The 23,938-nt window shown below is 40.7% G+C and overlaps 2 protein-coding genes across 3 annotated transcripts in view; both read right to left on the minus strand.

The window, feature by feature from the left end:
- The window catches only part of znf609b (zinc finger protein 609b), a 76,616-nt gene extending 64,588 nt beyond the window's left edge, over positions 1-12,028 (minus strand). For both annotated transcript variants that reach the window (XM_030720770.1, XM_030720762.1), the window contains exon 1: positions 11,581-12,028. The gene's annotated coding sequence lies outside the window, so the exon portion shown is untranslated. The remainder of the gene's footprint in view (positions 1-11,580) is intronic.
- A 10,237-nt stretch (positions 12,029-22,265) lies between these two features.
- trip4 (thyroid hormone receptor interactor 4) overlaps positions 22,266-23,938 on the minus strand; it is an 82,344-nt gene continuing 80,671 nt past the window's right edge. Inside the window, exon 13 of the mRNA XM_030725873.1 lies at positions 22,266-23,325. Coding sequence (XP_030581733.1) covers positions 23,261-23,325 — 65 coding nt within the window. The 3' untranslated portion in view covers positions 22,266-23,260. The remainder of the gene's footprint in view (positions 23,326-23,938) is intronic.

Consider the following 23,938-nt stretch of genomic DNA (forward strand, 5'->3'; position numbering starts at 1 on the left):
AGGCAGGAGCATTTAGATCTATGGAAAGCTTAAGAGTTTGGGTAAATATGGTCAGCAGCGAATATCTGATGACTGCACAGCATGTAACAAAAAAACAGAAGATTAACTCCTCCTCAGGTGACTGAAAATGCCAATGCAGGACATGACAATTACATACAGAGGGATTTCACGAAAGGTTTGAAGGACTTAAATCCCTTATTACACAGGTGAGGTGTTGGAAAAATCATAGGCATGACACTGGTTTACAAAGGACAGGGAAAAAAAACTTATGAGCCATTCACCACATTGTAGTCATGTGGGCTAATACTCATTACCTTTTATCCTGTGATGAAACATTGTATCTAAATGGGAGTGGTCTCTTCCAGGATGACACTGAATGTCCGATATGTGACAAAATGATGTGTATTAATATGCTATGACCACTATAGTCCCCAAATCTCAACCTAGTTCACCATGCAAGGGAGAATCTGGGCCCTGAAGTTCAGACATCACAATCATCAAAATACCAAATTAAGAATATTTCCACTCCCACAGCAGAGCATCGTGGACTTAGAGAACTTTTTCAGACTTCAACATGTCAAGTGTAGCTGGAGGGTATATGCTAAACACCAACTCCACACATTTTTCACCTGAATCCCAGAAGAGTACATACATTTATTAGACAGTAGCAGTGCAAAAATGTTATGAGAAAGTAAACATTTGTTCAGAAATCCCACTTGTTTCAGATCAATAATAATTATGTATTTCCCCCCTTGTTTGAAACATAAAAATCAAGCATGTGCTTTCTGGTTGAAACCACAACTGAGAACACTTTTAAAAGAGCACAACAGAAAAAGTGCACAAGCTTCAGTGAAGATTCGTACTAAATATAAAAAGCAGGAGATTAAAAAAAAAAATCAGGTATGGTATGAACATACCACTGAGAGAGACTGCTTAACCGCTTTGTACCAACTGTGAATTGTTAAATTATTATTTTGAATAGCAGATACAAAATCTTCCCCCCGTCAATCAATATTAAGACTTTCCTCCTCGGCCCAGAATGTAAACTGAAAAGGAGTTGAAATGCGCGAGCTAAAATAAGCTTGTTTTATTAACTTAAATACTGACTGACAAATGAGGGAGAAGGAAGAGATGTGAAAGGAACATGGCCTCAGGCTAAAGAGCAGAAAGTCCCCGAATAACACTGCTCTGTGTGTCTGTGTGTGTGTGTGTGTGTGTGTGTGTGTGTGTGTGTGTGTGTGTGTGTGTCTGTGTAGCAGAAAAAGATAAAGACACTACTTTTTTCCCTAGAGTCTTTTGTCAACTGTTTATTACATGCATTCCTGCACGGGCAGCTCGCCAGGCAGGATTCCAACAAATTCTTAGTGAAAAGTGAAATACCCATCTGCACACAGTGCACTCAGTCAAGCTAATGGTATCTCCTCGCAAATTCTCTGGACATTTCAGGCTGTTATACTAGTTTATTCCACGAGGAAGCTTTTATTAACCTACTACACTGAGGATGACTGAGCTATAGAAATCTGTAATAAAGCAACAAAAGCACCACAGAGAACACTGGCATAACTGCTCCTGCAGAGTGTCAGAAGTCTAACTATGGCAAGACAGCAGGCCACTGCTGAGTGACTAATACACTGCACTGCTGTTTGTACCATGGACAGTTGCGGTGTTGCCATGTGAATGTCCAACTAGAGAAAGGCCGAGGACAACCATTAACCTCAAATAACTGCCTGCCTCTCTTCCAGCAGCTGCCTAACAGGGGCCAAGTCAACGAGCGAGGCTTCAAATGGCATTGTCACTCTAATGTGGTGGCTTTCCACAATCGATGCTGCACTGATCTGTCCCTGAGAGGCACAAGTGTCACATTTAAAAACTGACAAGTATCAAGAGTAAGCAATAATTTGGACCCAATCCACTCTTGATCAGAAAACAGTTTTTGAGTGCAGAATCAATTACTGACAAATTAACTGCACTACACTAAATAAGAATCACATTTTAAATGAGGGGTGGGTCGCTATTAAATTTATCCATCAAAAGCTTATTGGTGCAGCCCTCCAAAATGGTTCCAGTTTCTCATATGGCCCTTTGGGAAAATTAATTGCCCGCCTCTGTATAAAAAAGTACCTTAACTTTGGACTTGAAACACAAAGACTCATAACACAACTGCTCATAAGCCCCCCCCCCCCCCCCAACAACAAATGTAGGCAGTAACATCTGACAGTAAGGCCTGAGGCCTACACTCTATCACGCCAATATTTGCACTGCTGGAAAAATGAATGAGGTAAGAACTGCATTGTACGCTGCATGTCTATAATGGTGAAATTGCCACATTCTGTCAAATTCTTGGCACTACATTGACAAAACAAGACTTGTGTATCACACAATACTTATAATAGTGTCAAGCTGCACTGGTTACTTGCTTAACTTTTCACTCCCACTTTTCAATATGTATTAACCTTAGCCCATACTGTTTTATATAGTTTTTAATACTTGGAAGTAGTTTCCATGCTGCACAGTGGCACAAAGGAGGTCTAAACCAGCTCTCCTTTAGAACGTTAGTTTAAATACATTCACCTTATTTGGACATTTGACATCCTTGTTTACACATTTGCTGCCACCATGACCACTTGGTCATCCATTAAAGGAAATGTGTGTCCACGTCCAAAAATGCACGCCAGCTATGTCTGAGTTCAAATCCACCATCACTTAGAAAAGTAAAAGAGCTCAGGTTTGCACGCTCACGTTATCACTAATGCAAACGATTCTCCTTCAATTCTCCACCCACCTCTCCTATTCCTCATGCCTGTTTGTTTTCCCTTTTCCCCAGCATCATCAATTTTCTTTTATACTGGCTGCCAAATTAAAATGCAAAGCAAAGGTTTTCTTTGGCAGATTCTTGTATGTTACAAGCAAAAGCTAAAACAACCATTCACACTGTATGCAGACAATGCCACGTGTGCGCTTTTTTAGCAGCAGCATATTTAGTCTGATATATTCACACGTTGGAGCATCCTAATATTTCATTTCACTACTAATAACACTAAAGCTGAATTTATGCTTCTCTGGCGAGTTGTTTCTCCGCTCCTGTTGTACATGCCTACGGCGTGGGAAGTGATTTATAGTTCAGCGTAGGATTTAACCCGTTGGCTGTCGTGGCACCGCTTCCTCACTAGATGGATGTGTTGTACATTTTCAGGCCATGTTGTGCATTTATTACCCACCCAAGTAATATAATTTACCTTCATGTATTTGTTATAGACAGAGCTGACTGTTTACAAGATGTCTTTCAGTAGAAATGGCCATGCAAGATAAAAAAAAAAAAAAGAAAAGCTAATTTGGCCATGTTGTTTGCATTCTTAAAAAATGAAAAATGATGGTGAAGACTAAGCTTTTCCATTTCTCTCCATGGACCCTTTACAGCCTGTGTTAAGCTCACACTGCTACATCTTAATACAAAGGCATATATTTGCCCTAAGCTGCTGAGTGAAACATTACACACCCATATTTTTTGCAAACCAGTCAGGACAGTTCAACCCACTAATGTTAAAGCCACAAGAACTACTACTTCCAAGAGTGTGTGCAAGTGCTGCTTTATTTACTTGTTTTTGATTAACTGCCTTCTATAGCCGCAATGTCAACCTTAAACAGGATCTCTACTCTTGAGATTAATCGGCCTTCTCAATTGATTTTCCCTGATCGTTTGTGAAATTGCATAACAGAGTATATCGGGGTAAGACTTACATTTGCTGTTCAAATAAGTGAATTTGTTCCAGCACTTTGTCAGATTAATTGGAAAATGAACAGGGACAGACAATAATGACTTCCTGCAGGCTGATTAGATTTAAATTTCCTGATTTCTGACATTAGTATTTTACTTCATTTGCATTTTGCGGTGCTTTCTGCCTGTTTTATTTTTTATTTTTTTGTTATACAAAGTAATCTAGTGATTATCTTTTTGATAAATTAATTATCAGTGAAAGACTCTCATTATAAGTTTCCCACAGCGCAGGATGATGTTGCCAACCACCACAATGTTACAGATCTGATTTCCACTTGTTTTCATTTGCTGTTTGTTTAGGACATTGTTCTTTTTTTAATATATATATATATAATCATGAACTTAAATATATTTTGCCAGCAGCACATAACAGCAGCAATCTGATTGGCCTATGCAGAAGAAGGACAGAAGAAACGATGTGCTGGTTAACAAACGCTGCCAGCAGTCTACACAGAATGGTTGGCAGTGGTCTAAACGCAGTCGCCCTAGGTAACTAACCATTACCATTGAGGCCTGAGGGCCCACATAACATTTCCTGCAACTACATGCCAAAGCTGACTGTTGATTGGTCAGCCCATCTGATACCGGACTTTTGGAACCGATGCTGATACTGACTTTTAAGCACAACCAAAATTACTGCAACTGTGTGCAGTGATCTTGCGATCTTATTGCCTTTGAAATGGTTTCTTCAAAGATGGGGACCAGGCTTGTGACCACTCTTCAAAGCAACTTTTGTGCTTCAAGATGGTGATAAAATAAGATGGAGTCAGTCTGCTAACAGTTTGTGATTGAATAGGATCAATGCAATTAAATGCAATCTATTTATGACAAAGTGATTCACTGTGATAAATCAGTAAAAATCGCAAATCTGTTGCCATCAGTTGCAAATCCCTTGCCGTCTACGTGGAGAGAAATTCACATTTAACAGAGTTCAGCTAGAATCAGAAATTCCTCCACAAACAGTGACGTAGTTGCTGCAGGGTGGCAAATTAACTGCAAAATGGCATAAGCAACCTTGCTTTTATTCAAGAATATAACCAGTGTGCAACCAGTTGAGTGGGGTTCCCTATTGCAAAGCGATGCATCGCAGACAAGTTGCACTCAGACTGACTGACTGAGACATCTTGGCAATCTGTCTGCGTTTAGAAATTAGATTCACAAATGTTTGGAGACAGGTTGCCTCCCTGAACTGGGCTAACGCCTTATGATCAAAGGCGGTCGCTGCAATTACTTGCAATTGGTCTTTGGAAGCAAACCGGGTCACCAAACAAGCACTGATTTTTCTTAATCACAAGAAGGCTGCTGTCCAATTTTTATTCTAGTGTAACTGAGCCATTAGAGAACAAACACTTTCAATATTGATATATCGAGGCAGTTGTTCATAAACTTCTATTATATTGAGCTTCTGTACTATGTAATGATATAATTTCTTAATTACCCCAGCATCGTTTTTGGATTCTGTTATGTTTTTTAAAAAAGAAAACGTAAGCACATAGAACATTTACACCAACACCAATGTATCTGTAATAGACCCATTTCTTCTAACTGATAACACAAGTGTAAACTACTTCTCAAATGACTGTACAATACAAAGTAAAAAATAAAGCACAAGTGCTGGTGGTCAGATTCTTCAGTGATGTCTTCACTCCCAAAAAGCTGAAAATACCTAATGCCTAATAAACTAGCCCCGTGATACATAGAACCCTGCAAAAATCAAGCAACTACAGCCTTTAATCCCAGTTAATTCTTTATCAATGCACAGTAAAAAGGAACTGGACATGATCACCACGCGCCTGAAACGTCAACCCTTTGGTGGCCTTCAAACTGAAGCCGCTTTGATGGGAATGTGTTTCAAACTAAAAATGATGTAAAAACTCTGTACATCTGTTTCCCAGGCAGAGAGATGGAACCGGATAGTAAAGCTCTGTTAACATTTGCACAGTTTTAGACTGAAGAAGAAACGCTGCTCTTTGAAAGTGTGGCTGCAGTGGCAATTGATCATCCGTTTTTGTTTTGTTTTTACATTAGATTGCAGCAGTTGTGGATGTTCTCTCATTTACTCATCAATATAACAAGCAAGGCTGGTGTCGTCTGAGAGCGACAACGGTTTCCTCTTTGATTCTACAGATGACAGTGGATTCTGCTGTATGATTAGGGCAACAGGGATAGAGCCTCCCACTCACTGCCACCACACTGCACTATTGATGTGCTCTGAGGAATTCCCACACATCACTTCAAAGACCTTTCTTGCTCTACACTAAGCTCAACTCAAAAACATATCTCTATAAAAGACCGTGACATTCCTACAGCTAAAAGCAAGCTTACATCTGGGAAAGACTTAATTGCTTTGTGTCAAAAAAAATGGATAGGCTATATGAACCTTTGAGCAAGTTAAATTAAAAAAAATTGTAGCTTTTTCTTTACTATTTTAATCAACTATGTGTAAGTTGCACTGAAAAAAATCACCAGTGTCAGGATCAAGTGATGATTAATCAGGTCACACTGCTTATAAGTGAAGGAGCGAAGACTGCACTAAACCCAATACTGTGTTAAACATCCTAATGTAAATTCCAACAAAAACACAAATATCCATTTGAACTGACCCATAATTGCTGTGGTTTTTCTTTCTAAGAACACACGGGACAATACTTCAAACCAAAAGCAAATGAGACAGCGTTTCTGCAGCACTCAGGACTAAGCTGCGCCACAAAAGCTGACAATATCTTTATAGCCTGTGTGGGGGAGACTTGAGTGTAACCTGGGCTCACATCCCAGGAAAAGATGGATCACTGGTTTCTGGCAAAACAGCAGCTGTGCAACAAGCATTTAAAGTGTGCTTTTTTTTTCCGCTGTAATGGGCAATTCACGAGTGAGAAATCCAATCAAAGCTGTAAAACCTGAAGCAGAAGCTGCATATTCGAATACGACGGCATGACAACTGTCACATAGTCAACTCTGTCAACAAAATGATAGCCTCTGGAAATACAGGCAGTGGTAACATCCTCACAATCATTTTTCATATATGAAATCTGTTTTGGGGGCCAACTAAGGCAAATTTTCCCCCAACACAAGTCCTCCTAGCTGGTCTGCACAATGGATGGCTGGATAAATATTGCCATCTATTCTGACTGTTTGCTATACTTGGACAAGCAAACAAAAACAATATGCTATTTTAAATAACTGCATTATTACATAATTATGCATTTCAGTAACATTTAACTATTTTTATGGTGCACCACGGCTTTTAAGCCCTGCTGCTGGCTGTGAGTTGCATTTGAATCTCGACATTCGTGTTGATATTGATATATGATGGAAATTACATAATTATGTCTAAACCTTCCACCCACCTCTCTTTCCACAAGCTACAGAACAGCACAGGACACTACACAAAGCACTTCATTGGTTACAGGAACTGTTTAATGAAGGTTTCATCTTGCTGCAGACCTACTTAGCTGTTAAAATATAGGCAGATAAAACTTAGTCTAAATTGTGTGTAAAAAGTGTGCAATATACAGTGGAACAGGGAAAAAATATAGATTAAATATAAACATTTGTCTGCATCTAACAGGAATAATAATAAACAATAGTTTTCTTAAGTCATTATTTGGCCTTCAAAACAAGAGTATATTAAATGGCCATCAGAAGATGTTGGCTTACTACTTGTGTTGAAAGCCTACACTACTTTCTCTTCATGCTGGAAGTGCAAAATGAAGTCCCAGGTTTGTGTGTCTCTCTCTCCTTTCTTTTCAGTGGGTGTGTGTGTGTGTGTGTGTGTGTGTGTGTGTGTGTGTGTGTGTGTGTGTGTGTGTGTGTGTGTGTGTGCAAGAGCCACACCTCTGCAGGTTAGTTGTTCCATGTGTAACAGTCTGCACTATGGTAGATGGGTGAGTGCTGTTTTAACCAAGTGCTAGATTGCATTAACAATTACTGACTACTATTTGGAGGTCAGGTCATGTACGTAATGCTGTTTTTCTGCAGGCACTCGAGTGCTCAGTGTTAGAGCGTCCCTGCAGTGCTTTAATGAGCCCATCCCCCATCATTCAGAGAGGATCACTTCAAAAGAATCTTAACCTTGAAGAAACACTGTATGATGTTTTAAAGTGCAAAAATTTTCCATCTGATCACAACCTGCCTAATGACACTAACTGCATTATGAGGCTTAAAATACACTCACTACTTCAGAAAGGGAATAGAAGAATGCATAATGCTCATTTCTTATGTATTGTATTTCTTTGCCAATGTAAAACTAAGGAATATAATTTCATATGTGAAGAATATATATATACCAATAGGGTGCGCATATATATATATATATATATATATATATATATATATATATATATATATATATATATATAAGAATATATATATACCAATAGGGTGCGCATATATATATATATATATATATATATATATATATATATATATATATATATATATATATATATATATGCGCACCCTATTGGTTTAAAAAAAAAAAAAAGCTTCATTCAAGTGGTCTGTAAAAAGGTACCCAAAAGCCTTCAAATGACCAGCTACCTTTGAGGATATAGGCTAAATCCTTTCTGAGTTTGCTATCAGCTGGTGTGCGGCCACGAGATGACAGCAGCCTTACAAAGCCACCATAATCCCCTTGTCCTGGACTAATCTAATGCCCTGGACCTCAAAACAAACACTGTTTAATTCCCTTCTTTCACAGTATTTCTTTGGTATATAGTCTGAGGCAGAACAGATTTTAACAAGGTGAGAGGCTGGTCGTACTTATCACAAAACAAATTTGAGCCAAAGCCAAGTGCCATCGCATACATTAGTCACTTTTACAATCAGTTGCTGTCATTTAAAAAACATTACATGCCGGCAGCTCAGTTATCAAGCACATTAAACTGTTGAATAAGGAAATGGGAATTTCCTCAAGTAGCGTTACTCTCGTGTTCAGTCACTTCAGCAGTGATGTCTCTGTCAAACTGTATAAAATCTATCTGCCATGCTACAACAAGACACTCAACACCCTTACAATGATTAGAACAAATTACTACTAAAAAAAGGTAATCAGATGGAGAGAAACTGCCTTTGAAAAGGTAGTGAGCTGGAAAGAAGGCTGTACCAGCTCTCTGCCTCACAGTGAAGTTGCCGAATTTTCTCCACCCGAAAAAAAAAACAACAAAAAAACATAAAAAAGCAAAGCACACGTTTACTCTGTGGAAGCATTGCCATTATTAAAAGGGACACCAGCGCTTTCACATGTATGAATTCAATTTCAGGCCAAATCCTCTGGGTTTAACACTCTTATATTATCATCTTTTGTATTGATTTCAGTGTGACAAAGACATGAGCAGAATGAGTAATAAACCTCTAGGTAAAAAAAACACCCTCAAAGTGTTAAAAAGAAATCAATATAAAACAAGTCGGTAATAATACATACTGATCAAACGTTCTTCCAGCATAAGTGAAAGGCCTGAATCATTTATTGGAACCACGAGCACATTAATGCTAGCCTGGTTAAGCTGATCCTGTTGATAATGTAGTTCATTTGGCTAGCTGTGCAAATTACTGTAACCATACCTTGTAGGTGACAAAGTCGCAATACCTCAGCATGAATACACTTTATTCTGCCTTGGGTCACATGTGTGACTGCCTACTGAGTTGACATTATTTGACTTATTATTTAAGTCACTTAAAATCATTACCAACAGCTCCATCAGGTTACAGTGACAGCACACCGAGCCCTAACCGTGCAACTCTCAAGCCTCTGTGCCAAAAAGCTGGTATGAGAAAACCACAGGTCTGCTCCAAACTGGATTGGATTCAAACAACTTTCAACATGTTCCACGTTACTAAATAGCAGACAAATGCTTCATGCACATTAGTCATGTGCACTGTACTGCAAACAGGATCAAAGTAGCTTAATAAATACAGTTTAGTAGATTGTCTTCAGGTTTTTTTTTATCCAACCTGATTTAACAGTAAGTGAAGCATTACCCATGAATGCCTGAGGCTCCTGAGGAACAAGTAACATGTTTAATGGTGAAATCTTCAGTTATTTTCACTTGTGGTACATTTATATAAACAAATGCATTTAATGAACAAAAGCACTACTCATTCCAACAGAATCAGTCGCATTGGTCTCACCTAATTTATCACTATTCAGTGGCCCGGACAGTACTTCATTCTTGAGGTCAGTACTTCTGAGTATTTGGGAATAAAAAGTACTTTTTCAGTGTAAATTTAAAGCCGTTTAGGCCTCATGGTGGATAAATTGTAGTTTGACATTTCTGTACTGCAATCTCATAACCTAATATTGGAAAATGACATCAGCCTCACCATCTTATCCGTCTACCTCTAGTACACTGTAATAATAACTGAATTTGGCGTTCTCCAAGCACTCTCAAATATCTCCCTGTGAGATAATCCACCCACACCAGATGTCCTTACACTTAGGCATGCCACATGGAAGACCTTGAGAGTTGCATTGTAAGCACTTAGCGGTTCTGCTTGTAAAAACAGAAATGTGCAACACAAATGACAAATGTCCTCAACTAATCATATTTAATTGACTGCCAGCGCTGGCTCATCGTGCACATTAAGCAGGATTGTGCAAAGCCCATGACACGTTTATGTTACAAGCTTGCACAACAACAATTAAAACCGCATCTCATTTTTTCCCAATCAACCCATCATGGGTTCTTAAAAATACACTTCTGCAAGCTGGATGATTTTTATAAAACAGGGTTTACAAAACTGCTGTCTTGGAACTTGACTAATTAATATGTTGAATACTTTAACCTGCAGCTAAGTACTAGACTGCAGAGTACGTGGCTGGTCTTTAGTGTGGTACTGTTACAGTCCATGAAGCAGCACAGACCATGGGGTAGAGCACAGGGTTAGCCCACAGTGGTCTTGTTAAAAAAAGAAATCTTGTGCTTAAACTGAATGACTCACTGCACTGAGACGGGCCACCCCCAAGTACAAGAGCCAACAAAAAGTGAAGGTTTTTATTGTTTGTTTGTTTTGCTTTTTCATGAAAGCCCCACCCACAGCTGTATTTTGCCATTAACTACTACTTTGTAAAATTATTAGTTGCATTATAGAGGAATCTGTCTGAAGATACAATCTATTAAAGAGTTGTAACACTGTTTGTTTTCTTTTTTACCCTGCTCTCACTGTAACACCGGTAGAAGTGCGGTTTCAAACAGGTTCACACATATTCTCACACTCTGCTAAATCGTCAGCACTAACAAGATCAAAGATCAGGGTTACATTTCCATGTTTTCTTAACTGACCCTTACAAATCACTCACGGACCCCCTGGGGTCCCCGATACCCAGATTGGGAAACACTGTGGGCACTTCAACTGGCGGAATTTGCCGCTTTAAGTCTACCCAGCTCACTATTTTTATTTTCAAACGTTCCCCATTTAAGGGAAAACTATTAGTGAAGTCAGGCAAGTGGTCACTATAGTTAATAAACATCACAGTCCCCGAGGGTGCCTGTCAGGAGCTCAAAGCGCTTTAACGTTGCTCGGGTCACAGCAGCAGCTTCACATTCACACGTTAGCTGAAGTTCAAGAAGCAAACAGGGCTAACTTAGCTCGGTGTAATGAGCTAATCTAAGTGTAACGTTAGCTCTCTGGCAGAGTGAAACAATGAGCTCAGAGTGCAGTCAGCCTTGGCTAGCTTGCTCGCTGCTGCCTGCTGTGTTTGTAAAGCTAGCCAGCTTGCCTCGCACGCAAGGCTAACGTTAAATGGCTAACGAGTCGTAGCACTATCAACAATAAGGAAAAAAAAAGAGGAAAATGCACTTACTTACCGACTTAACTACATACTCCTATTCCAAACCGTGGTCTGCCCATGATGGTGTGCGCTCCGTAAAAAAAATTAAAACAAATTAATAGTAATTAGGCTTTAATTACAGGAAAAATCTAAAAAAAAAAAAAAAAATCTGAAGCACCAGAAAGCAGTGGCAGCGCACTCTCCAAGACATCCAACACAAGAGAGGAGAGGAGGCCAGCGATTCACTGGACTTCTGCCATCACACTTCGAGATACCGTCCACAACGAAAACGGCCGAGTCCCGAGCGCATTTTTATCGGTGACGTCTCAAACCAGACACAAGTCCGGTTCCTCTCCCGCGACCCTCTGTCAGTTAATCCCACAGTGAATAGCTTTCCATCCAGGTTAATTCCTCCGTGTCCGCCGTGTCTCTGGATGAGCGCCGCGCTGGTTCTTCGTGTGGGAACTGATACAATGTAGCCAACCAGCAGCAGCGGGAGCGGTTAGGAAACCCAGGACAGAGGAGTTCCTGTCGGATTGAACTGTCACACTCCACGGAGCCCGGGCTAAATACATGGAACTGGATTAACCACACTGGACTGTGACTGTGTGTTTGTGTCGGTTTTCAACGAGGGGATGTGCACCAGCTAGTCCAGCTGCCACTGAGTGTGCTGTGGCTTTCACACAGACACAGGGCCTAGCCAGGATTTTAGAAACACTGAGGTCATAAGTTCAATCTTCTCCTCTCTCAGTTCTTGTAATGGAGTAAGACTTATTTGTGCTACCTATAAATAGTTCTGTGTTTCTGTTAGTCAGTGAATTGTTTTGTATGAAGCCTGCAATGACCAGGAAAAGCTTTACATTTAAGAAACAGTGAGTGTTTGTTGTTTGTAGGTAATGAATGACTGAAAAGAAAAAAAAAACATGCAACAGTCCTTAATAAATCTAACTTTGTGTCTCTTATTTTACTCACTGAAGCAAGTGTTCAGTTAAGCACAAACTGTGACTTCACCATTCAAAAAAAATCAAATTGATGCCTTTACATAAAGTGTCTAATACATTAGAAAATACCAAATAGTACACAATAAGCAATCATTTTTGCTACATAACAGTTCAGAGATAGAAATGCTAATCATTTGATGATGATGATTTGTTGATGACTGCATGTCTGGCCTTTTTCACGTGTTTAGAAGATGTAACTAACGGCATTATCACTACAGCCCAAACCATATGCCAGTCGGTCTTGGCCTATCAAAAAGTCCGTGTCACAGCTATATTTGTGAAGCACATTTTGTATAAATGCACAGCATCACATTTGGCAAAAGGCCAAATACAGTATATCAACACGAACACCACCCCACTAACTATCATTGTGATAGTGCGGGGAGGGGGCCACAGTGGTGGAGGGGTTATGATTTGGGCTTGTTTTGCAGCCGCAGGGCCTGGGCACCTTGCAGTCATTGAGAGTCAAATGTAAAGTCGTCTATCTGACAGCTATAGCATGGCCAGAATTAGGTCAACCAACAGGACAATGATCTCAAGCACTGCAACAAATCTACAATAAGATGGCTGAAAAAGAAAAGAATCGAGGTGTTGCAATGGCCCAGTCAAAGCCTGGACCTCAGCCTGACTGAAATGCTGTGTCAAAACCTTCAGAGAGCTGTGCATAAATGAATGCCTGCAAACCTCATTGAAGTGAATGCTATAAAGAGAGTGGGCCAAAATTCCTCCGCAATGATGTGACAGACTGATAAAGTCATCGTGAAAATGATTACTTCATGTTTTTGCTGCTAAAAGTGGTTCTGCAAGCTACAGAATACAAAATTGGTCATAACAATACTGATTAAGATTCATTTTGGTGTGACCATGTAAAAAAACAAAACAACTTTTGATTGGGGGGGAGTGTAATTATACAGTTATAAATGGGTTTCTGTCATCAGTTCTGCAGGGAAAACAAAACAAAACAAAATATATGGTTTTTAGAGTAATCCTAGTCTTCCCTGGAACATTTAGTTACATATTTAAAAAGTGGATTTTTGGTTCTGTTTTTCCAACAGACATTTTCCAGAAGGAAAGTGGCTGAACGGTTCAGTGGCACAGTAATACCTAATGAACTAAAGAGCTTACCTAAAATGATAAAGCAGGTGTTGTGCTGGACGAGGCTAAGCACAAGCCAAAGGGATTTGTCACAAATTGACAACCCAAATGTTCATGTAACTGGCTTATAAATGACCAAATACATTTAGTACGTGACCTTTATAAGCTGCTAGTTACAACTTAAGAACCCCATATAAATGGTCTCTTATTTGAAAGTGGCAATGTGGCACATTCATGACAAATGTGCTGTAGTTTAGTTTAGAAAAAGGGAACGAAATGTGCAGCTTGTTGCATGACAACACTTTTAAAGCTGTTAAAACTCTGATCGTACAAAAGAAAGCAATGCTGAGGTGAAAACTTGATCTTCGCGCTTGAGGCAAATTGGACATGTTACCTTTGTGACTGCCAGCCGTGTTCAGGTTTTACTGAAGTGAATCTATAACAACAACCAACGGGGAGTTTCTCACAAAACACTGAGCTGGGAAAGGAAAAGATTCCAACAATAAGACCCTTAGACATGTCATGAATCCAGTTCTCACAGCTCCACGGATAACCTTTCATGTGTACCAGCTTCAAACACCACGAAGGCTTTAAGTCGTTGTCTCGCTCAGTGCTGGTTTCCCAGGCAACAAGAATATGATAATGTTGCCTTTGACATGACAGAAGGAATCATCTCACTAACAAACAGAGACAACAGGCACAGGGAGGGCTCGGAGAGAGGCAGGGGAGGGGGGCTGAATTAATGGACTCATTTTCACACAGAGGGAAACACAGCGGCAGCAGCTACTCACCATCCTCCATCTTCCTCTATTGCCTCCGATGCATTCCTGCTGGCAGGCACACTCTTGCTCTCCCGAGGGAACAGCCAGCCTCCATTGGAAAGCTAAATAACAGTCAGTGGCCAGTGGGGACCGGAGGGGGACAGCTTTCTGATGAAGGCTGCCCTTCAAGGCTATATGGCTCCAAACCAAGTGCTCTCGCTGCTTAGCGTCACACCAGCTAAAACCTGAAATGAACAAGCTGTGTGGACGCCATGTGTTTTCCATCAGTGGAGAAGGGTTAATCAGCCAGCCATGTGGAATCACAGAGGGGCTGGCTTGATTCATGTGATCATCTTTCCATTACTCTATAAAAGAAACTGTAAAGCCTTGAAGCCCATCTGTAAGAAACTTGTTCTTTAGCACATGTTTGAAAATCTGTATCAGCTAACAGCCTTATGGGAGAAACGGATGCACTAGAATATATGGACTGGAATAACACATGGAATAACATATGGATATGGAATAACACAGTTACTAACAAAATGCATTGCCCTGACCTAGAGACACAACCTACTAACTAGTCATACCTGTTTGTGCTTTCACATTTTGGTCCTCACTTTGTTCCAGACTGAAATGTGCCATTATGAAGGTTTGCCCTTTTAACGTGATTATTTCTTTCTATTGACAATTTATTGTTTCTAGAAATCAGACTAATGTTATTACATAATGTACATAATGTAAAGATTACCTCCAAAGGAGTTATGCTCAAACAAAGATACAAACCTGTCATGTATTAACATCACTGATTTAATCTTGTTACATTTACATCTGCTCAGATCAATTTTTTTGATTAGTTTTTTTTTTGACATTTTTTTGAGTGAAATGTTCCAAACTTCTGCTGAAATGTTTTTCATTTGGTTTACAATTAAATACCTCAGGAACAGATCGCAATCCCATCAGCTTTGGTTGTCCTTTGAGTTTAGTACTGCTTCGCAAATGTTGGCACTGAATTCAGATGGTGAACATGGTAAGAATTATTCATTACTGAGGAGTAATAAAGCACACCAGCTTTCTCTCTTTGAGGATGTTAGCCCCACATAGATTGTAGCTTGGCATTAGATTTTTGTGTGTGTGTGTATAAAAATGGCTTTAATTCCCCAGTAGTTAATCTAATACCTTTGGGCAAATCCTCAAATTACAGATGAAAGTATGCGCTTCAATCACATCTTGATTGTTTGGTTTAAAATCAACTGCGGTGGTGTACAGAGGCAAAATTACAAAAAATGTCCAAATTTTTATGGACCTGACTGTATACCTAATGTTTTCTTAATCTGTACCCACAGACACCATATGGACTAAAGCACTGGACCACCTGCATGTTACACCTACAGAAGCTCCACAGCCATAGTAACACATGCCTTGGAGCATGTGGTGCAGAGTTTTTGTGCTGATGTTAATGCCAGAGGAGGTTTGGAGTTATTAAGTCAGCAGAGCGTTGGCGACTTTTACACACCATGTGCCTCAGCGCCGCGCTCTGTAACTTTACGTGGTCTGCCATTTTGTGGCTGAGTTGCTGTGGTTACTAAATGCTTCCACTTTGCAATAAAACCACTTCCAGCTGATTGTGGGATATCTAGGAAGGAAGAAATTTCACAAACTGACTTGTTGAAATGGCGACAAGATATTATAGTACTGTGCTTGAATTCAGTGAACGACCCACTCTTTCTATCTGTGTAGGTCATCCAGGTCATGGTACTCTTCAAAAGAAGGTAGAGTTTGAAAAGAAGACAACTGGACTTCTTTATGATTGTGAAGATCTCCTTGTCTCCTTGTAGGTGGTCCTGAGGGTCATTAGGGCACACTACCGAGCATGTGTGTCAGCACATGAGCCAAGGTGTGAATAAAGGCATGGGCCATTCCCATTCCCAACCTCTTCGAGACATTGCCCCATCCCTCAGCTGTTCAGGTAACCTGAGGCAAGATGTGAGTGGGGGCTTAAATGGCTGGGAAAGGATCTCAGGACTGCATTATAGGTGACTGATAGCTGCTGTTGTAGGCCACCACCTTTGTTTAACGATGGCCTCTTTAGGTATGGAACATTCTCTGCCTGTGCAGGGTCCTGATCACCCCGAGTTTGTGTTCCAGTGGATGATGGGAGTACTGGTCTGTTTGTGTCTGTTTCCAGTAAACTTCAATGTTGAGGCATCAGTTCTCGGTAGCCTATTATCCTTGGCATCCTCAATGTTTTCATCCACTGAGTTGATGTGGCGAGAGAAGGCTTCTACTTCTTGGGCTTTGATTTTGACCAGGGTGTCATTCAGATATCTGTACCAGTGGTGCCATCAAAGGTTGGCTACTACGGGTGACATTCAGGGAGCCCAGGGCACATCCATGCTTTTTGTCTGTAGAAACCCTCACTGTATTTCAAATCTGTGGTAGTAAGGCAGAGGTCGGACAGTGTGCAAATCTGATCAGGGGTGAAGCTGGATTTGTTGTGTAAGGGGGGACCTTGTAGTCATTTTCTGACAGCTTCCACTGCCTCAGTTGCAAGTTGGCATGACTAGGTGCTTTATTTTATACAACTGAATAAAAAATATTTTTAAAAAGTACCTTTGTCCATATAGTGTACGTCAGAGAATTTGAATCTTTTATTTTTTATTTTTTAAAACATCTTATCTTCTAGTACATTACCTGTAAATACAATAATAGCACCAGGAAAAAGACACGACAAACTAAGACCATCAAAAAAATTAAAAACCAAAAGTTGACATCTGGAGAAACTCATAGGAGGTAAAAACAGGAGGGTATACATCAAAAGGGGCAAAACATGATACCATGTTTATTTATGGATATGACAATCAAGTCTCTCCATGCTTGTATCCACTCCCTTTGTAAACTCCCCATTTTAACAGGAAGCAGCAAATCTCTTGTTGCGAGAGAAGGAGACGGACAGAAGATGAGTTGTAGTTGTTGTGATTTGATGATCTGACTTGTCTGGTCATAGCCATCAGTGAAGGTCATGTAATGGATGGGAGCCGTGCAGACAACAAAGTACATTAAAGCAAGGAGAAATCACCCTTGTCGAACATAAGGTCACTTAAGAGCCAAGAATTAATCAACATAATGAACACGGACATCAATAAAGTAATGCGGGATACATTATGCTCGGGAGATTATTTTAAAGCAAAGTTGTAAGACCAATCTGCTTCCTAGACTAATCTCAGGTCAAATATGTGACCTAAATAATGCATAAAAAGGCTCAATCAAAGGAAACCGGAGGATTCAGGCTGTTCAAGATGTACCCTTTTGTCTTGAGCGTAGTGATGGCAACATGCCCCTCCTCTGACAAGCAAAATGAGATCAAGCGTGAAAGTAATGACATCTTTTACTGCATGTTCTAAATTTGTATGAAGCATCTAATTTGGGACAAACTTGGGGTTTGACCCAATTAGTCAAACAGAAATCATACCAGAGTCATGAGACATTTGCAGAAGACATCTTTGCATGTAAGAGATTGAGAACAAAAGCTTTATTGTCAGTTTGGTGATTAAAAGACTTTTTTTCCCAAAAGTTTAAATTTTTTTTTTTTTTTGTCCTCAAATTGCTGCAGTTTTCTCACACACTTGCAGCTCTTCACAGGAATATATTCACAAGCCTATGGCAAAAAAACCCAAACAAAAATAAATAAGTGTTTGCATTTATTGTCTATCATATAGCAATATGCAAATAGCTAATCCAGAGTAATCATGTTATGTATCTGTTACAGTGCCTGCTCCTGAGAAAACAGAAGCCCGGAAGGGATTATTTTACATATTCAAGAGACTAAAGCTTGACAAAACACTATGTTCAGAGATTTAATCCTCCTGACAGAAGAGGCCTTGAAGACAGACAATCTACAGAAGTGTCTACAGTGTGGCATTATGTGAGTTAAAGAGGTCTGAGAAGCTGTGAAGACTTCCTGGTGTGGAGCGTTCTATATATGGGCATTTTATTCTAATGTAAAGCCCCAAGAGTCTCTTTAGTTCGGAGTTTCGGAGCAATTTGACCCGGTGTTTCTGTTTTGTTGTCTTTGGAAAACTGATGTTGGCCATAATTTTAAGTACCGTATTTTCCGGAGTATAAGTCGCACTTTTTTTCATAGTTTGGCTGGGGGTGCGACATATACTCCGGAGCGACGTATATGTGACATTTATAACACATGAACCAAAATACTCCAGCCACTTGACATCTACGTGAACTGCAGCTTTAAGGCAGTCTTGCGTAACCTGTGGGCGCAGTGGATGATGGATGGAGAGCACAGCTTAACGGCAACTGGGAGAATGCGCCACCCAACTTTCCTGGAAGTCATTGGATGGATCAAGAAAACATGGGCTTCAGTGACAAACCATCCTGTTGGGATTCAGAAAGGCTGGAATAATTGGAACTGCAGCTGACGACGAGTCTGACTAACGCGACACAGAAGAGGAAGCGGCGCTTCGTCTACGGAGTGTACGGAATTGTTTAGAAGTGACACCGAGGATGAAGAATTCAATGGATTGATGGTTTGGTTAACTTGTTAGTATGTTCTTTATGCTATGGTTATCTGAATAACTTAATGTTACGTTAACATACCGAACACGTGTTCGTTGTGCGTCATGTAGCTGAATGTGTTACGTTAGCATAACGTAGGCGTAACCGTGTTCGTCCTGTTCTTTAATCCATTATTATTTTAAATTGCCGTTCAAAATGGAATTTGTGCTCTGGGTCTCGGATTATATCACCCCCCCCCCCCCCCCCCGCCCCCCCCGCCCCCCAAAAAAGTCCGACTTATAGTCCAGTGCGACCTATATATGTTTTTTTCTTCTTTATTATGCATTTTTTGGCTGGTGCGACCTATACTCTGGAGCGACGTATAGTCCGAAAAATACGGTATCACCTACTCCATTTGTGTCGTTACAGACACCCATTCATTCAGCAACGTAGCGAGGTCAAAAGGTCACGGATTAAATTGACCTCTTATCAGTGGATCTTTACAAATGGCAGCGAATGAAAGCCGTTTGTGATGGGAAATCAATTTCTAATTGAACTGATGCATCTGCACACCCTTTGTGAATCCTAGAAGTCAGGTCAGCAGACTTTTGGAAACTGAGTTTTTTTTTTTTCCAATGTCTCATAACGATTATTTGTGGCGAAGATAATTTATAGATCTGATTTATGGCAAGCAGGTCATAGCTCTTCCTGAGCTGTGAACACGTACAGAGATCTGCTTCTTATCTCTCTCGCTCCGTGTATTACTCACTGCCCTTGAGGGAATATAAGCTTTCAAAAACCTCACGCGCCTCCCCTCCTCCAACGAGACCCACCTTGGCTCTCCGGACTATCTGAAGTCGACGAACCATGAAGCACATTGGAGAGGATAGGAATTCTGTTCTGTTAGTTCCTACATCAAAATCAGCTGCAATGGAGGAATGGGTTTTAGGCTACAAAGCTGTGAGAACTGTGAACAAATTGTGTGAGCTATAAAAATGAAGAGCGCTACAGTTTGGGGAATGCCATTATTTGCCTTCCTTCCAAGAGTTAAATGAGAAGATCAGTGCCTGTACAGAAAATTTGAAGCTACAGCCCGTTAGCTTAGTTGAGCTGGAAACAGCTAGCTAAACTCTGTCCAAACATAATTCCCCTCCCATCAAATTTTATAACTCAGTAATTACCATGTAACTTTGTTTGTTTCCATAAAAATGACAGGCTAGCCATGTCCCTGTTTCCAGACTTTGTGCTAAGTTAGGCTTATACATTTATCTTACAGTGGTATCAGGCTTCTCATGTCACCCAGAACCATCTGAAAGTCCTGATGGGTTGATGAAAACGCCGAGACACTGTGTGTGTGTGTGTGTGTGTGTGTGTGTGTGTGTGTGTGTGTGTGTGTGTGTGTGTGTGTGTGTGTGTGTGTAATCTCAGGATGTTTTTGAAGTAATGAGGGTCTATTGTAATGATTTAACTGCATCGGATTCTGCTGTCAAACTGTCTTAAATGAGCAAATATTGACCCACCCGTTCCTTAAAATTTTCTCAGTACAGCCAGCGTGCTCGACAGGCAGCGATCCGTAACGGATTATGAGATGGATGAGCCATAATCTGTTCCCAGGTTGTATTGTTCCCCAGCCTGCCACCACCTCTTCTAAAGTGCTGCAAAGCCTAATTCCTCTTCCAGGCCGGTGGGGATGGGGGACGGGGGGAGGATGGGACCCCGTGCCCTCAGACCAATCAGTCTCTCAGCAAGCACACAAAGGTCCTGCTGCTTCTACAACTGGAAACTTGGCTTGATGGTGAGGAGGGCATGCTGTTGGAAGTGAGTCAATTACATTTCTTTTCATTTAGAAAATTCAGTCGAGCATCATTTTGGCCCTAATGACAAATAAATAGATTATCCTATTTATGTCTAATTTAATTTATAACTTTAGCTAAATGGATCAAAGTTGGAGGGTGGCGAGAATTGGAGTTGGAGTTCCTGCTTCTGAAACAGGTGGTGCTCTAAATTGGGTGACGTCATGCTTGTTATATTGCTTCATCTAACTCTGATTAGTTCCTCTCCCTTGTTCACCAGCAGAATTAACAGCAGGGCGGCTGGTGTGTGATTCAGGAGAAGCTGAATCAAACACAGGAACACCAATGAAGGCTAGTCGGTGAGATTTAAAAAAAAGTTTGAGCTATGCACCGATTGACCTACACGTACTAGACATATGTTGGTGCTGAGCGTTGCTCATTGGAGTCCAGCTCATATTACGTTGTTCATCTAACCCTTAGAAAGCGAATAAGCCCAATTAAAATCGAGATGATTTGCTGCTAGCGTTTTCATCTGCTGCAGTTCACTGTGGCTCAGATGGCGTGTCAGGTTTACTATATAAATGGATCACCTCCAGCACTTCCTCCACACATCGCATCAGCTTTTGTGGATGAAAAACCAACAGCACATGATCTCATGGTGTTTATCTAAAGAGGCTTAGTAAAAAAGTGCATGCGCTTAATTGTGCAGCGATGCAACACAGAGCCCTTGTTGATGTGAACTTGGATGTCTGTTCTCATCCAAAGAAATGCCCCCTCGATCCCGAAGACAGAAGAAAAGGCCACCCACAGGGCAAGTAGCTGTCATCGTTGATTCACCGCGGGATGAATATAGTAAATTCTTAAGCAACCTCTCCTGAAAAAACACCTATTGAGAAACTTTACAAAAGAGGCCTCTTACATTCTTCTGGGTGGGAGATTACTGGGAGGGCCGGTGCAATTATGCCTTCTCGTTCTGAATGAAGTGGAGCAGAGAGTTGTAGCTAATCTGCAACTCAAACAAGAGTAAATCTAAGCTAATCAGCGACGAATTACAATGCCAGGCACAGGCAAAAACATAACAACCCGGGATGGGTGTGTATGTGTGCTGGTGATTCATGCTCTATGCTGTTCACGGTGAAATACGCCCCAGGGCAAGAAACAGCTTAGTCAAAGAGCCACTCAACACATTTGCAAGAAAGTAAACAAAGCAGCAGCACAAGAGCAAGCAGAATGCTGAAGCACAAAATTACATGTGCATGTCAAAAATATCAATCAGAGTCTGTCACAACAGCACTTAATAATAGAGATGTCAAAGACTTTTGTGTGTACCTGAATATAAAACTTAATAAACGATTTCACTGGTGGTTGTCTGAGCACGCAGGTCCCGAAGGCTCGCTGGGGATTTGGCATCTTTTTCAAGGAAGAGAAGATGCGTGGTGAACTAGATTGATAACCTGCGTTATCGGGAAATTCCTACATTTATCGTTAAATCGACTAGAAAGCGCTGACCTTCAGAAAAAAAAAACAAAACAAAAAAAAAAAAACAAGAAGTAAAAACTGGTTTAAAGTCTTGACGTGAGCAGGGAGCACAGACACAGGCCAGATAATCCAGTGTGTTTTGACTGAAAATACCCCCGCTTCCAAGGGTTTTCCTCCATGTGGGCATGTTGCTGCAGGTACTGGAGAGGAGATGAAATACCATCCAAGCAGCTGAATGAGCTCCCGAGTCCGAGGCCTTATCAGACGGCGGTTTAAGGGGGGGACTTTAAAACTCTGAAAGGTTATCGTGGCAGCAATAACTCTCCCCCACAGTATTTGAAGACTATGGGGGAGACAAAATAACTGACACAACGCTGAAGTTTACATCTGCAGCGTATGGACCAGGCATGTACTTGATAAGCCTAATCAGTGCGTTGCTGTGTGATGTTAGATTACACTGCAGGTCCAAGATCAATTTTTTTTTTCTTCTCCCTGCTGGAGCCTTCTGCATCTTTCCCCCTGCTGTGCCAATGAAATGGTTTCATTGAAAATAATGAGTGGGCTCTGTGTGTGCGTGTGTGTTTTTAAGAGTGCTACTGTTGGTCTAAATGAGGCCTTAGGTGTGTGCAGGGTAATGACAGGCCTGCTTCTGTTGAGAAGAGATGAACAGCATTTCTCCTGTGGTTATTATGCTCTTGACTAAAAATAAAGCTAAAAAAATTTCTCCCCCGTCATCTCATTTAACCAGACAGGTTAATAACGACAAAAATTAAATTACCTCTTGTGACTCGATTAAGTCTGTTTCATTCTGCCAGACACATTCTTCAATTGAAATAAGAAAAAATATAATTTATGCAATCACAAAGGTATAATCATACAATTTTGCACTTCATACAGTTAACCCATATTGATTACTTTAATATAAATACCAGGGATTGAAAACAAAGAGTAAGATGTCTCTAACAATAATGTCAGCTACGGCAACTTTTGCCAAAATGTTGAGGCAACCTAGTGGGGAAAGAAAGAAAAAAAAAAAAAAAAAGTTGCAGCTTTTTTCCTGCTGAGCTTTTCCTTCACAGTCAGTCTGCAGCTGATGGGACCAGTCCCTTCTTGGCACCCTGGTGGTAGTGGTTCTCCAGTTTCCCTGTGACAGAAAGGGGGCGAAAGGGAAGGGTGGGAGGGGAGAGAAGAGGAAGGGATGAATCAAAACACCATCAAAGGGACAGGGTGACCTTTCTGAGAGCTCAAGGCCTGCTGATTACAGGCGGACTCGGTAGATGCACAAAGACAGGCTGAGAGAGAGAGAGACGGAGCAGCGAGATGATGAGGAAGCAGACCAGTGAGACCCTTTATTCAACGACAAAGAGAGATTAGCCCACAGCCTTTTAATTACGTATACAGTGCTGATTTACATTCAGCATAATCCAATGGTAACGATGGCTACACACAAAAAGATACTGATATTAGCTGATAAAAGGAGTCCATGTGCAGCTCCACCGGTACCTGAAAAGTGACATAATTTTGGTCTAATTTTCTCTTTCACCACCACAGTGGATTTAAAATGAAGCAGCCCACAACGGCACTCAAAGGAATAATTTTTGAACTGAATAATTTTTGAAAAAGATCAGCATCACTAACCCATAAGTGGATGGTTATAGTATTGTTTCCTTGGTGAAGCAAAACTCCTTAGATGTAGCCATATCATTGCCCAAGTCTAAAATGATGAGGGGGTGCCAGGAAAGTAAATACAGAGGGTT

The sequence above is a fragment of the Archocentrus centrarchus genome, chromosome 3 (assembly GCF_007364275.1).
Source record: "Archocentrus centrarchus isolate MPI-CPG fArcCen1 chromosome 3, fArcCen1, whole genome shotgun sequence".
NCBI lineage: Eukaryota > Metazoa > Chordata > Actinopteri > Cichliformes > Cichlidae > Archocentrus > Archocentrus centrarchus.